The 14,008-nt window shown below is 53.6% G+C and overlaps 1 protein-coding gene across 3 annotated transcripts in view; it reads right to left on the minus strand.

Moving 5' to 3' along the window:
- LOC111144255 (solute carrier family 6 member 6) overlaps positions 1 to 14,008 on the minus strand; it is an 83,429-nt gene that overhangs the window by 24,548 nt on the left and 44,873 nt on the right. For all 3 annotated transcript variants that reach the window (XM_022498478.1, XM_022498477.1, XM_022498480.1), the window contains one exon: positions 4,476 to 4,608. In XM_022498478.1, the coding sequence (XP_022354186.1) occupies positions 4,476 to 4,608 (133 nt within the window). The remainder of the gene's footprint in view (positions 1 to 4,475; positions 4,609 to 14,008) is intronic.

Here is a 14,008-nt window from a genome sequence, read left to right on the forward strand (position 1 = left end):
CTGGGCTGGGCAACGGGGCTCTGGCCAGAGGGCTTTGTGTCAGGGACACAGGAAACCACCCGGGATGGGGGTGGCTTCCCTTGTTTTCATGTATCAAATCTATTTAACAAGCACTTAAGGAGCACTTGCTGTGTGCCAGGTATAGGCTAAGAGCTTTAGGTGTAGTAACTCATTTAACCCACACAGCAACCTGACGAGGTAGGGAAAAGGATTAACTGCATTTTCCAGAGGAGAAAACAGGCCCCCAGAGGTGACATCAGGGGCCCTGGGGTCACAGAGCGAATAGGTGGCTGAGGTGGGATGTGACCTCAGCCAGCTGGCTTCGGAGTCCTGTGTCTTTGGTGTGTGTACGTGTTACCACAGTCCATCCCCTAATCCAGGACAGGACAGCCCCTCCTGCTCACACAGCCCCACCTAGTCACACCACCTCATCCGCCTCTTTGGAAAGACACCCTTGTTTTGCAAATTCTGCTGCTCTGAGGACAAGCCCCTGAGAGCCATTCTCTCAACTTTTCCGTGACTCCCCCGGGGATCCTCCCGGGAGAGGCTGGTGCCAGCCGCCGCCAGTGGGCCTCTGGTGGTGGCCCAGCAGGCCTTGCCACAGGACGTGGTATTTTTCCATTCTTACTGGCAAGCCTCTGTGGTTCCTCTGAGCCCATGACCCAAAAGCCCTGTGGCCCAACTGCCCTGGAAACTTGCAAGGACAATGCTTCCTCGTTCCCCTCAGGATGGCGGGGAGAGTGGCCCACAAGGCAGGAGGGAGACGGGTTAGTCTCCCGCTGCCCTGAACTTCCTTTTGGGGATAAAGGCCTGGGCAGTAGGGGTCACTCATGCCAGAGATGGAGGCTCCTAGAGGTGGGGGCACATATCTGTGCCCAGCATCTAGGCAGGGCCCGAGGGTCTTCATGGCAGCCCTGTGTGTGTCAGAGGGGGGAATCACCAACTCCTTTCACATAAGGGGAAACCAAGGCTCAGAGAAGGAAGGGTACATTCCCAAACTCATGCAGCTTGTGGGAGCAAAACTGAGATCCCAAACCAGGTCCGACTCTGACTGGCCACCCCCACCCCGGGTCTGTTTTCAAGTGTGGGGCAGAAGAGTTGGGGGGTGCAGCCTCAGGGCACGTCTGTGGTCACGTCAGCGAGGGTACTCCCCTTCGGGTCCCCGGCACTTAACTTCCCATGTGACTGATGGTCTGGACTTGGCATCTTCCTGGCCTCATGCCCTACCATCCGGCTAGCTGCGGGAGAGGGCAGGCAGCAAGTGATGATTTAGGAGGGGGAAGAATGCAGGATGCAGACACCCAGGTGGGGAGCTGCTCTGCCTGGGTTCAAATCCCAGCCTGGCCACGGACATCTCTGGATGTGAGGCTGATGGAAAGAGCGGTGATCGACAGCCCCAAGAACGGGGCATGGCATGCAAGCGCAACATAGCCTTTGCCGCCATTCTCGCTGTTTGTTGAATGAAGGAAGCCCTGGCATATTCAGACCCTTGGAATGATGACAATTACAAAAAAAGGGAACCGAGGCTCAGAGAGGCCAAGTGACTTGAACTTGGGTCCTGAGCTGTCCAAACTCTTCCTCCATCCACCCCCCCCAGCTGGACCAGCATCAGCCACTGAAGCAGGGCCAAGGCCAGGGCCTGGATGAGGTCCGTCCTGCTGCCCGTGGGCTCAGCCCCCACAGCGGCCGTGAACCTGGTCTGCGGCCAGGGCTGAAAGCCATGGCTGGCGGCTGGCGGCGGGCGGCAGGCGGGCGGGCAGGCTGGCCATGGAGCTCAAGGAAGTCCACAGAGCCTTACTGTGTTTGTCTTGGCTTCTCTGGGCTGGCCCGGGCTCTGCTATTGTTCTGGGAGCCATGCCTGCCCCTCAGGGGCCTGGAGCGTGAGGAGGAGATTGTCTCCAGGGGCGGGGTTGGGTAGGGGGACCTCTGTCAAGTCACGTCTTCAACTGGCCACAGTTGCAGCCCAGTACCCTCTACATTTTCATTTGATTCTATACTCCTGCCCCCCCCACCCTGCCCCATTGTATCTCAAAGGTTGCCCACTCTTTCTGGGAAACCGCAGCTTCCTCCATCAGACTGGGGGCTCCCCCACAGGTCTGGGTCAGATATACCTCAGGGCCTTTGCATTGGCTGTTCTCCCTGGAGTATTTTCTCCTCCAGATAGCCACATGGCTTACCCTTTACTTCCTTCAAATCTGTGTCCCAAAGTTACCCTCCTTGGTGAGCCTGCCTGGCCACCCCATTTAAAAAAGTGTATCCCAGGGCGCCTGGGTGGCTCAGTGGGTTAAGCCTCTGCCTTCGGCTCAGGTCATGATCTCAGGGTCCTCGGATCGAGTCCCACATCCGGCTCTCTGCTTGGCAGGGAGCCTGCTTCCTCCTCTCTCTCTCTCTCTCTCGCTGCCTATTTGTGATCTCTCTCTGTCAAATAAATAAATAAAATCTTTTAAAAAATAAAGTGTATCCCAGAACTTTCTGTTCTCCCTCGCCACGTTACTCTTCAGTCCCCACTGACTCCCATGTATTTTACAGATTCACCTTGTCGCAACCAACAAATCTCTCAGCTCCCGGATCATAGAGACTTCTGTTTGTGGACCCCCAGCGTATCCCCTGGCTCTATTCCTACAACAGTACCTGACAGGTAGTAGAGGCTCAAAATGTATGAGTGCATCAGGAAACGATCATGTCTCCAGCACGGCTGGGGACAAGTGCTCCATAGAAACTTCCAGAAAAACTCACCTCCATGTGGGGAAATAGGAGGGCACAGTGAAGACACGATGGGTGTTTACAGCACTGTCTGTGCCAAGCATTGGTGCTGGGGGCATCACATACCTTATTAGAGCCTTCACCTCCACCCATTCTGCACAAGAGAAAGCCAGGGCTTTGAGGGGAGGGAGTGCCCTTGAACAAGCCACTTCACCTCTCCCAGATAGCTCCCTCCTCATTTGAACAAAGGCGGTAAGGAAATGCTTGGCGCATAAGATGGAGGAGGAGGTGGGCCAACAGGGGTGAACGAGTACCCCAAGGCGCCTGTGGGGATTGCTCGAGGGGCCCTCTTCCTGCCTGTCCCAGTGCGACAACATCAGCTGGCCTGCTTCCTTTCCAGACTGGGTCTTAGGCCCCTGCTCCAGAATCGTCCCCATTCTGCTTCTGCTGTCCTGGGGACCCAGATCTTGCCCTTAAGTAAATGCTGGGATCTGTTCTGATCTACAACTTCACTTCAAGGGGCTCTTCATCCGGGGAGACCACGGTCCTTAATGTAAATTCCAGGGCAGCAAAGGCCCCTTCTCCGGGAGATGTCACCCCCTGCCCATCACCGTACCTCAAATGCCACCTTAACTTACTCTTTAGACCTTTGGGGGCTTCTAGACCTTAAAGGGATGTTCCCCTGTCAAGATGCAAGTGACAAGAGGGAAATGATAGGTGGGGTTCATATAAAGTCAGGTCAGCCAACTCCTTCTCTCTGGACTAGAGCCCCACCGCAGTGATCCCCCCAGACCCCTCCGCACTGCCTTGTCATCACAGTGACTATGACCACGATACTGGCCAGCGTCTTGGTTATCAGGTAATTGTTCAGCTCTAACTTACCAGGTAGTCTTTTAGTTACAGGCTGTCCTTTTCATTATTGGAAATATACCAGTTACACTTACAACCTCAATTGTAAGCTAACATTTTAATAATCAGCTACCACCCTGGTTAATAGCTAACGTTCTAGTCTTCGTGTAACCTATTAAATCAGCTGCAAATATTTCAGCAATGGCTAACGTTCTGGTTAACAACTAACATCTTGGTTTTGAGCAAGTAACTTAATCATCAGTGAAAGCTTTCCTTAATAACTAACATCTTCGTTTCCAGCCCAAGTGTTAGTTGTACGATTATTTGGTTAACCACACTTTGCAACCAAACTCCAAGTCTGTGCTTCTCAAACCTGCACGTGCATTTGGATTATCTGGGGATACCATTTGGACATGGGTTCTGATTCTCCAGGTGTGGGGCAAGCCCATGGGTCTGCATTTCTAACAAGTCTGTGGGGGACGCCGAGGCTGCCAGTCAGGGCACACTTTGCAAAGCAAGGGTCTGTGTTCGGGGTGAATTGCTGGTAATTAACAATAAACTCACCTTGCTACCTGCTAACTTATCAACACCTGTGTTTGTTATTTGCTAAATCTGCACTAGCAACACCTGGATATGGGAACCGGGAGTGTAGGGAGCTTACGCAGGTCCCAGAGAGCGCACCATCGGACTTTCAGGAATTCTGTGAACTAGTTGTTAAACTATCGGGAATGTGAAATCAGACATGGTGGGAGTATATACACCAGGATGTAGGCAAATGCCACAGATCAGGGCCTTATTTTCTTTCAGAAGACTGCTTTAGCAACATACTTGGGCTCTTTGGGCTGGGCTGGATTCAAGCAGGAGGGTCTGGGGGGTGGGGAGACTCTCTGCTGAGGCAGGGGAGGGATGGGCGCACAACTCACTTTCCCTGTGGACTTGACGCCCTTCCAGATGCAGAAGAAGCAGACCAGCCAGACCAGGAGGAGGCAGAGAGCAAGGTCCCACTTTAAGGAGCCAGGGTCGTCGATTCCAGAAGACAAACTCAGCACGTTGCGCCTTCAAGCAAACAGAGCCACAAGTCAGGTTAGGTCCCGGGGCTCAGAGAGCTGAGGCCAGGGCTCCAACAGGCTGGGGTTGAAACCCCGGCTCAGGTGTGTTTCCACAAGCCCCCTCGCCTTTCCAAGCCCTGGAATCCCCAGGAGTCTCTGAAGCAGCACTCACCCAGGTCACAGGGGTGTGGAGAAGTCAACAAAGGGGACAGATTGAGACTCCTATGTCAGGTGAACCTGGGTTCAACCCAGTCGGACCTCGGGCAAGTTAAGCACATCTCTATGCCTCAGTTTCCTCATCTGTTAAATGGGTACTAATTCCCATGTGATCGATTATCAGCAGACCCTTCTTCATGTCCACTGTGGGCCAAACACTGGGTTCAAACTTAGCGCTACCGTGTGAAAGTCTATGACTTTGGGTTAATTACCCGACTTCCTGGACCTGAATCTCCTTGTTTGTGAAATGGGGATAACTACCCAACTCTCTGTCCCACCCCTCTTTTGTTATTATTCACCCCTGTTTCATATCTGAATATCCATGAAAATGTAAGCCTCAAGAGGGCAAAGTGTTTGTTCTGTATGTGGCTGCAGAGCACCTATCCACCTCTTTACAGGGATTGCTGTTAAGAGAAAACCCACACGAAGTACCATTGACAAGGTCTGGGATACAGCCAGCATTGGGTAACCCTTAGCACTCACTCCCGTCCTGGCCTCGAGATGCCCAGAGCAGCATCTAGCACCTGAGCAGTGAGCCTCCTCCCCACAACTCTGCAGGGTTATGAAGGTCTTGGGAAGAGGTAGGGAGACGGTGAGAAGGCTCATTGGCCCAACATCACACAGCAGAAGCTGGGTCTGTGGAGTCCGAGAACCTCACTGACCTGCAGAAGATGTGTGAGAGCACCTACTCACACACGTCCCTGAGGGGCTGATGCCATCTGAAGTTGGGGTGGGGTTGCACTGGGTGCTAACAGCCAGAAGCCGCAAAACTCAGTGCCAAGACACTGTCCCTATTGTCCCAGAGCAGATACTGCAGCAGTGACTAAGGACAGGGGCATCCTGAACAGGGACATCAGGGTCCCCCGTTCCCCTGGCTCCCCAGGCTGCTGATCATGGGAGACAGGGAGCTTGTGCTCCCTGTGTGTGAAAAGCCAGGATTCCTTCTAACCAAAGTCAGCTCCTGGTTTGGAGGCCACACACCACCAGCAAGAGAGGCAGAGAGGGGGCATGACTTTGTGCAACCCGTAAAACACAGATAACAGCTCCTGCCCCCAGGCCACTGCCTAGGAATGCATTCCAGACCGTTCCCTAGCTTCCAGCCAGTTGTGGTCAGGGCTCTGGATGTCAGAAGGCCTGCTGGGCCAGGATACTTCACTGTTTTGCCTTTCCCCACTCCACCCCATCCCCACCCCGCAGAAGCTTCAACATAAGGACCTTGAATAAATCTAAGATCTCCATCTCAAGTGGCATCCAAAGCGGGGCCATTTCTTTGGGCCACTGTTGTGCTCCCAGCACCTAGAATAGCGCACAGCACATGGTAGGGTCTCAATAGATACCTGCTGAGTGAACGAACCAAGGACTCAACTGAGGATACCAGCAAGTTCACACAGCACTCAGAACCAAGTCGTGAAGTATTTCCGTTCACCTCAAAAAGGGGCAGCATTCCTGTCCTTGTTTTTGGTGAGAACCCTGACATCAAGGAGCTCCCCTTGGACACCTCTGATGGTATGTGCTTAGAAGGTCCACAAGGCCTTTCCAACTTATCATCTGATCCAAGGACTAGAGGTCATTTGCCCCATTTTACAGATGGGGAAAACCGAGGCAAGGAAGCTTCAACTGCCCACACACACACAGCCAGCGGCAAGGCTGCCACCCTACACGCAAGCCTGTTAGACTCCAAAAGCCTGTGCTCTGCAGACTGCCCTGCACTGCTCCTCCGATAAGCAGACAGAATAATGCCAAAACCTTAAAAAGAATCTGCCCAGGCTCCTGCTATGGGCCAGGGTCCCCTGAAAGCCTCAAGCCAGGGGACATCCCCTGAGGCAGGCTGTCAGCCAACCGCATCCCGGCTGGGGCCCTGCCAAGCACGTGGATCTGGCGGCTGCAGCTGCTTTAGAACAAAAAGCCCTTCCCTGCGCAGCCTCCAGAGCTCAGCGCCTTCAATGAAGGCCCAGGGCATGCTGGGCAGCGGCCCAAGGCTTCCTTGTGAATGGGCAGCGTCAGGGAGAGTGCTTTCCACCTCCACACCTTTGGGCCCGCTGCAACGCCAGCTACACCGTCCTCATGCTGCCAGGGAAGCCTTTCCTGCTGCTCTGCACACAACTGACTGGAGTCCCCGTCTGTCTCCCCAGCCATACCCTCACACCAGAGGTCACCTTCAGGTGAAAAGGTCTGCCTGCCTACCAGCCTCCAGACAGCCTGAGACAAGATCTCACAGACAGGCACACAGTAGATGCTCAGCTCATGCTGAGAAGGTCCCCAGCCTTTCTTGTCTCCTCTGGGCAAGTCAGCTGAGAAGCCTGAAACCCCAGAGCCTGAGCTCTTCCCTTCCCCGTGCGACCACACCAAGCGCCGTTCACGGACACCCTTTTTAAAGCCTCCTCCTTCCACTGGTAAACCAGGGGTGCCTATGACAGATGGCAGGCTGGCTCTGGGCAGCCGACCAGCTCCGGAAGCCACAATGGGAAAACCGAGTCTCCACGGCCGGTGGCCATCTTCTTGTAGGAGTTCATGACGCCTCTGGGTGGCACCATAAGGAATGTTCTCTTTGACCCAGCCATACTCCATGCCTGAGGCTCTCTCCCGTAATTACTCTTGCACGTGTGGCCAATGACAGGGACCACCCCGAGCTATTCATCACAGCACCGTCTGTAGGAGCAACAGACTGGAAACCACCCAAGTGGCCATCAGTAGGGGCTCAGCAGCACAGAGAGGACACAAGGTGAACGCCAATGCCTCAGGGCCTGCGAGACAGTGGGGAAAGCTTCCAGTGAGCAGATAAGAAATGATATCCTGCAGATAAAGTAAGTGAACAAAGCAAGGTGAACGGGGCTTCTTGCATGCGCCCTATTGTGTTAAAAAGGGAAGGGGGTGGATGTACATTTGTGCTTGAATGCGCACAGACTATTTTTGGCAGGACACACTAGACGCCGCTGCCTGTGGGGAGGGGGACCTGGTGGTGGGGACGCCGGGGAGGGGAATGCACTTGGCCTTGGGTATCGTTTTTTTGTACTTGAATGTTTTTCTCTTTGGATGTTTATGTTTTTAGATGAATGATTCAATGTTTTTAATAGCACCTTTATAAAAATTATTTAAAAGTCTTGAAAATGTTTGTAATGGGCCATACAGACGTTCTAGGAATGGAATGAATGTGTCTCATCAGTCAGGGGTTGTCAAAACAGAGCCCAACGTGGGCTCGGGGCCAAAGTGACATCCTTTCCAAAGATAGCTCTGGGTAGCCGTGGACGTTGGAATGTGTGGGGGCCATCCGAATCCTTTTTTGAAAGGACCCCGCATGAAGGACCCTCCACAGGTCCCTCCTGTATGGGACTCCCAGGGCCTCAGCCACAGAGCGGCAGAGAGGGATCTGCTGGGCCTTCCCGTGGTGGGGAGAGGGCTCAATAAACTAGAGTGCTGTGCCCCAGAGGAACAGCCATAGTGCACTGCCCCTCAGCGGTCTCTTAACCACCCCAGGGGACTGCATGGTACCCCAAATTCAGCCACATGTCCTCAGCACTGCCACCACTCCTCTATGGACCTTTCTGCTTCCCAGAGCTTTTTCAGTGGCCTTCCCACTTGTCTTCCTGCCTCCACGGTCACCCTCCCCCCAGGTCTGCTCTCATCAAGAGAGAATCTGTCCAGACCCAAATCAGGTGACACCGCTCCACCATTCCACATCCTCCCATGGCTCCTACCTACCTGGCTAAGAGGCCCTCCTAACCTGCCCTATCCCTTTTGGCCTCCCTGAATAAGGCGACCAAATACTCTTATCATTCAGACCTATTAATGACACTGGGACCACAGGTGTATCAACGGGACAAGTTCATGTATGCTGGTCCCATCTCCAACCTCATCCCCCATATGGCCCCTTCAGCCACAGTGTCTTCTGGTATGATCTCTGAAGAGATTGAGCACATTCCTGCCTCAGGACCTTTGAAAAGTTTGTCAGTCACTTGTTATATGACATGACGACCACCTCCCTGCGTCATTTCAGGTCTTTGTTCAAATGTTACTTCGCCAGGGCAGCCTTTCCTGGACATCATACAGTCACTCTCCTTCCCCTGCCCTGGCTTTACTTTTCATTATTTATCACTGCTTTTCTATTACAATTGTATTTGGGCCATCCATTTAATGTCCATTGATCTTACCGGAATGCCATCTCCATTGGAGGCTGGGCCCCTGTCTGATCACTGCTGGATCCAGAACAGTGGCTGGCACAGAGGAGGAGTTCAACAGACATTAACTGAGTAAATGAATCATACCCATTTGGTTGATGGGGAAACTGAGGCTCAGAGAGGTTCAGGAATTCACCTGAAATGACCCAGACTAAAAAAAAAAAAAAAACAAAAAACCAACCCTGGGCCTGAATCCCTTTTTTTGACGCCACCCTGGGGACCAGCCACCCGTGTGCCTGGTCCTATGCTGCCCTTCACGAGGGTCCCCAGCATCCCAGGCTTCCTGACACTGCTCATCCAGAGGGAGGAGACCCAGAGGTGAGCTGCATTCTTGTCCAAGAATAGTAATGATTCATTCCAGGGTGGGATCCAAAAAAGAGTCGCCTGGACGTCTGTTGTGAGTCGGCCGCCCCGCTGCCGTCCAGCCAGCACTCAGAGATGTAAATATGTCCTCCGAGTGGGCCAAATCGTTTCCTTTTGACTGCCGGCCAGCCATTTATTGGCCCTGGCTCTTCCCTGGAGACTGGCGGAGGCAACAATTATAAAAGAGCCCGTCCGCCCTGAGCATGGGGCCACACAAGGCTTTCTCCACCGCCTCCTCCTTCCGACAGCTGCAGGGGAAGATTGGCTGAGCACGGCTTGTTTGCAAATATGACTCATTTCTTTGATTCTAATAAAGTCTAATGATACGTGCTGAGCTCCCGGGGGGGTGCTCGGGAGGAACCAGGGAGGAAGGCATGGCTCCGGCCTGATGGAGGGCATGTGGCCAGATCTGGCCCCGCCTGTCTTCCAGGGCTGGGGTGAAGCAGGACCCTTAGGATAGAGTGAGGACCCCAGAGGAGGGACCCGCAGGATGAGGTTAACCAGGGGCACAAGCTCTGTTTTCCATCAGAGCAACTCTGAGTCGAATTATAAAGCCAGCGTGAAATGACTATCTCCGGGGGCTCCGGTGGCTTCACAGGGCTCTGGAAGAGGTCATCTCACTGGCTCCTGCTGACAATGGTGCTTTAGTGTTACAGATGGGATGGGTGTTGTGGGCGGGGGTGGGGGGTGGACCATGCCAAGAGGGGACCCCCTGTGACCTGAGAGTGGGTCACACACACACATGGAACAGTGTTACCTGTGACCGTGGACCTGTGGCTGGTGGGGACACAGACCCCAATGTCGGAGATGAGGGCTGGGAGCCCTCTTCTATCTAGCTGCTTGTGTAACCTTGGGCAAGTCACTTAACCTCTCTGGCCCTCAGTGTCATACCCAACAAGCCATGACTGGAGGCCCTATCCTTAGCATGTCACTCTTTTAACTTGTGCCAGACTGTGACCTCAAGGTTCAAAGAGGAGGTGACTGCCCTGAGGCCATGCAGCGGGGACATGTGGGGGCCAGAGGCAGTGTCCCTGCTCTAAGGGACCTGGACATCACCCATACTCTCTCTCAGCTAGTAAAATGAAAGAGGGGGAGGGCAGCTAGCAGGGATGATCAGCAAATTCCTTCCCTGTCCACGGGGCTGTAAGAAGTCTCAGCTTTCACAGCACCTTGTTATTCTGACTCCCAAGGAGTTCCCAGACACCCGTGGGCCACTGGTCCACCTCAAGGACTCACACGTCTGCTACAGTTGAGAAGTGGACAGAAACAACGGCTGGGGCTGGGCTCTGGCTTGAGGGATATAGAGAGCAGCCTTTTGCAAGTATCCTCACTGCTCTGCTGCCTAACCTGGTACCAGTCAATGACACCTCAATAATGTCCTGGCAAGCCTCTCCTAATGGAAACCCCAGAGCTAGGCACTAGAGGGCCAGTGGCTATTCTGGGGGAAATCCTGTAAGCTGTTTCACCTCAAAGGGAACCCAGACCCATTGATGGTTGAACCCTCTGAGGCCCTGTATACTGCTGGTGCTTAATGTATGTCCTATTCTCTCTCCCACTAGTGTGTTCCTTGAGCAGTAGCGAGAAAGCAGATTGTCATGCCACTCACCTTCCTGTCTACCTTCCATGGCTCCCCCTCTGGAGAACAAAGCTCAAACTTACCAGGCTAACATTCAAGGCCTCAAACCTTCTCCTGGCCCCATGTGTCTTATCCTCTGGCCAGACTCATGACTTATGGTCCCCAAACACTTGGATGTGTTCAGAATGCCATACCTCTCTGTGTGGGCTGTTCCTTCCTCCCACAATGTCTTTTTGCTCTCCTTTTCAGACTAGTGAGCTCCTATTCATGCCTCAAAGCCCAGCTCCTATGGCCCTTCCATTTGCAGATGAGGAAACTAAGCCGCAGAGGTGTAGTTAACTTGCTGTACCAGGCTACACAGCCATGTGGATATGGACACAGAATTCATAAGAAGAATCAGCATCCAGTGAGCACTCACTGTGTTGAAACACTCTCACTGAATCCTCTCTGGCTGAGTGAGATCATAGTATGGGGAAAGACACGAGAGGGTTCTGAGCTGAGAAATGCCATGTTTGGATTCAGCTGCAAGGGCAAGGCAGGGGAGGAGAGTCCAGTGCTGGGGTCTGGGGGAGTGATGCTGAGGGTGGGGTGGGTAGTGTAAGTGGGGAGAGGAGTCAAACTTTGGGTGTACTTGAAAGGGAGAGCCCAGAGCATCTGGGAACTGGATGTGAGATCTGGGATGGGCAGGAGTTTGGGAGGATTCCCAAGTACTTCCCTACTTGAAGGGCCCCTGGAAAGATGAAATGCCAATGAGAGGGATCAGTCCCAGGCACAACGCTCATGGGACCTAGTTATTCCACGTTAGTTCTCTTTCCTTCTCCCTCTTTCATATCCAAGAGAAGGGAAGGCTCCGGAAGGCCAGGGACCAGGCCCTTCTCACCTACAGTGCCTAGCCCAGGACTGCCCCACATTGAAGACCCTGGCCCACTCACTGGCCTCAGCCTCTGCTCACACAGGTGACGGGCCTGGTCTCCTCAACTAAGCCTGTATTCCAGGCTCCTACTCTGTGGACCCCAGTCTTCCCCAGGGTTCCAAAAAGATGGCAAGTTATTTGTGGATGTTCAGGTGGGCTTACAAAACTTGGCTAAGACCCAAAGGCTGTAGTAGGAGGCAGGCAGGCAGCCAGCCTTCTGTGGGCTGAAAAGCCCATCTGGATCCTGTGGGCCCTGGGAAGCTGCCTGTAGGCCCAGGATGTTTTCAAAGATGAATCCTGTCTTCAGGGCATCCAGGCCAGGAATGGTAGCCTGGGAGCTCAGAATGGGGATTCTGGAAGTCAGGAGCTGGAGGATCCCCAGGAGGGCTGAGTAGGGGACAGGTAGGTGAGAAGGCATGGAGAAAAACCGGATCGCCTGAGGATCTCGTGGTTCATGGGAGCCCCTTCCCTAGAGCCCTCAGGCCTGTGAGAGCAGAGATGAGCCAGGACAGCCCCATTTGCAATGGCGGGGGTGGAGCGGGAGGGCAAGGGCCTTTACAAGGGGCCACTCCTTAGTCTCTCTGAAGGTCAGATGACCTGAATTCCAAAAGCCCCTAGAGGGCAGTTGGATCCACTATGAGGGCACTTAATCAGTAACAATGGCCCACATTTCTCAAGCAGCTTCTCAGGGTTGGCCATGCCCAGTCTCGTTCAGGTAGGGCAGCCCCACAAGGCCAGGAGGGCAGTGCAAGGATCTCCCCAAGCACAGGTGAGGCCATCAGGGCCCAGAGGGGCAACAGCACCCGGTGAAGTTAGAAGTGAGGGCCCAAGGTTTCAAGCCCAAGCAAGCCCGCCCAGGCAAGCCCACCCAGGCCCGAGGCAGTAAGGCCTCAGGAGGGACCCAAGTGGCTGGTTGGGTGCCAGTGTCCTGGGCGGGGTGGGCCGAGGGTGATCATGCCGTGCCAGGAACAGCCTAGGACAGACAGGGCTGTGGTTTCAGGACCCATTCAAGTGAGAAGAATGAAGTGCCCACACTTCTTTGTCTGTAAACTCAGCTCTCCAGAGGGTGTGGCATGGAGAGGGTAATGAATGTTCTTATATGTGCTCTTTGTCTGTGGGTGGAAAATATGTACACACCAAGAACAAGCCCCTGTTCAAACAGACCCAGGGACTTGTAAGCATTGACCTCAGGCTCGATGACAGGGACAGGGACCCCCTAGATTGAACCCCCACCTGACCCTTGCTTTCCTATGATTTCCCGGCCCTGGCCCTCAAATATGGCTAGGACCAGCTGGCAGGCCACCCCCTCTCCCATGGGTCCATTTCTGGGCTGGGTTCTTGGAGGTGGGGAAGAACCTTGGGAGCTGCAAAGCTGACCCAAATGACGATGAGGGACCACTCCCTCCCATCCTTAATACTGTTTCCTGCCCCTGGCTCTCAACCTCATCACTGGAATCATCGGGGCCATACCCAGGTGCTGAACCCCAAGTTCAGCTCATGAAGAGCAAGGAAAAGTAATGCACAAATGCTTTTGCGATTGGCCTCTATGCACTATGTTCGAAGGACTCCCCCGTATGTCAGCTAAGAGTTACCCAAACTTCAGGTCTCCACATTCTGCCTTCCTGATGTCTGTCCTACATCTATACTCCCACAGCTGCTGACATCATCATGGTCAACTGTAGAAAGACCCACAGTTCTCCATTCCTCTCCTAAGAGACAAAGCCTCTCCCCCCACCTCCTGAATCTGGGTTAGTCTGTGGCTTTCTTTGGCTGATGAGACATGAGCGAAAATGATGCTAACAAAGGTTTGAAAATAACTCTTTCCCGCACGGAGGCTCCCCCATTTGTGGTGTGTGGAATGCTGAGCTACCTGTGAACAAGCCAGGCTAGCCTGCTGGGTGATGGGCCCCATGGACCAGTTTGCCCTTGGCCCTCCAGCCAACAGCCAGCTAATCCCCAGAAGAGCTATCCTGATGTCCTACAGCTGCCCGACCCACACGGGAGTCCCACAAAGACGGAAGAACTGCTTAGTGGAGCTCAGCCTAAACTGCCAATCAGCAGAACCAGGAGCCAAATAAATGGTCGTTGTTGAAAGCCAAGTTTGGGGGCTACTGTTACACAGCAAAAACTAACTGATATGTATTTTTCATTCTATTGACTCATC

Source organism: Enhydra lutris, unplaced genomic scaffold (genome assembly GCF_002288905.1).
Source record: "Enhydra lutris kenyoni isolate GAN:26980312 unplaced genomic scaffold, ASM228890v2 scaffoldscaffold10, whole genome shotgun sequence".
Lineage (NCBI taxonomy): Eukaryota > Metazoa > Chordata > Mammalia > Carnivora > Mustelidae > Enhydra > Enhydra lutris.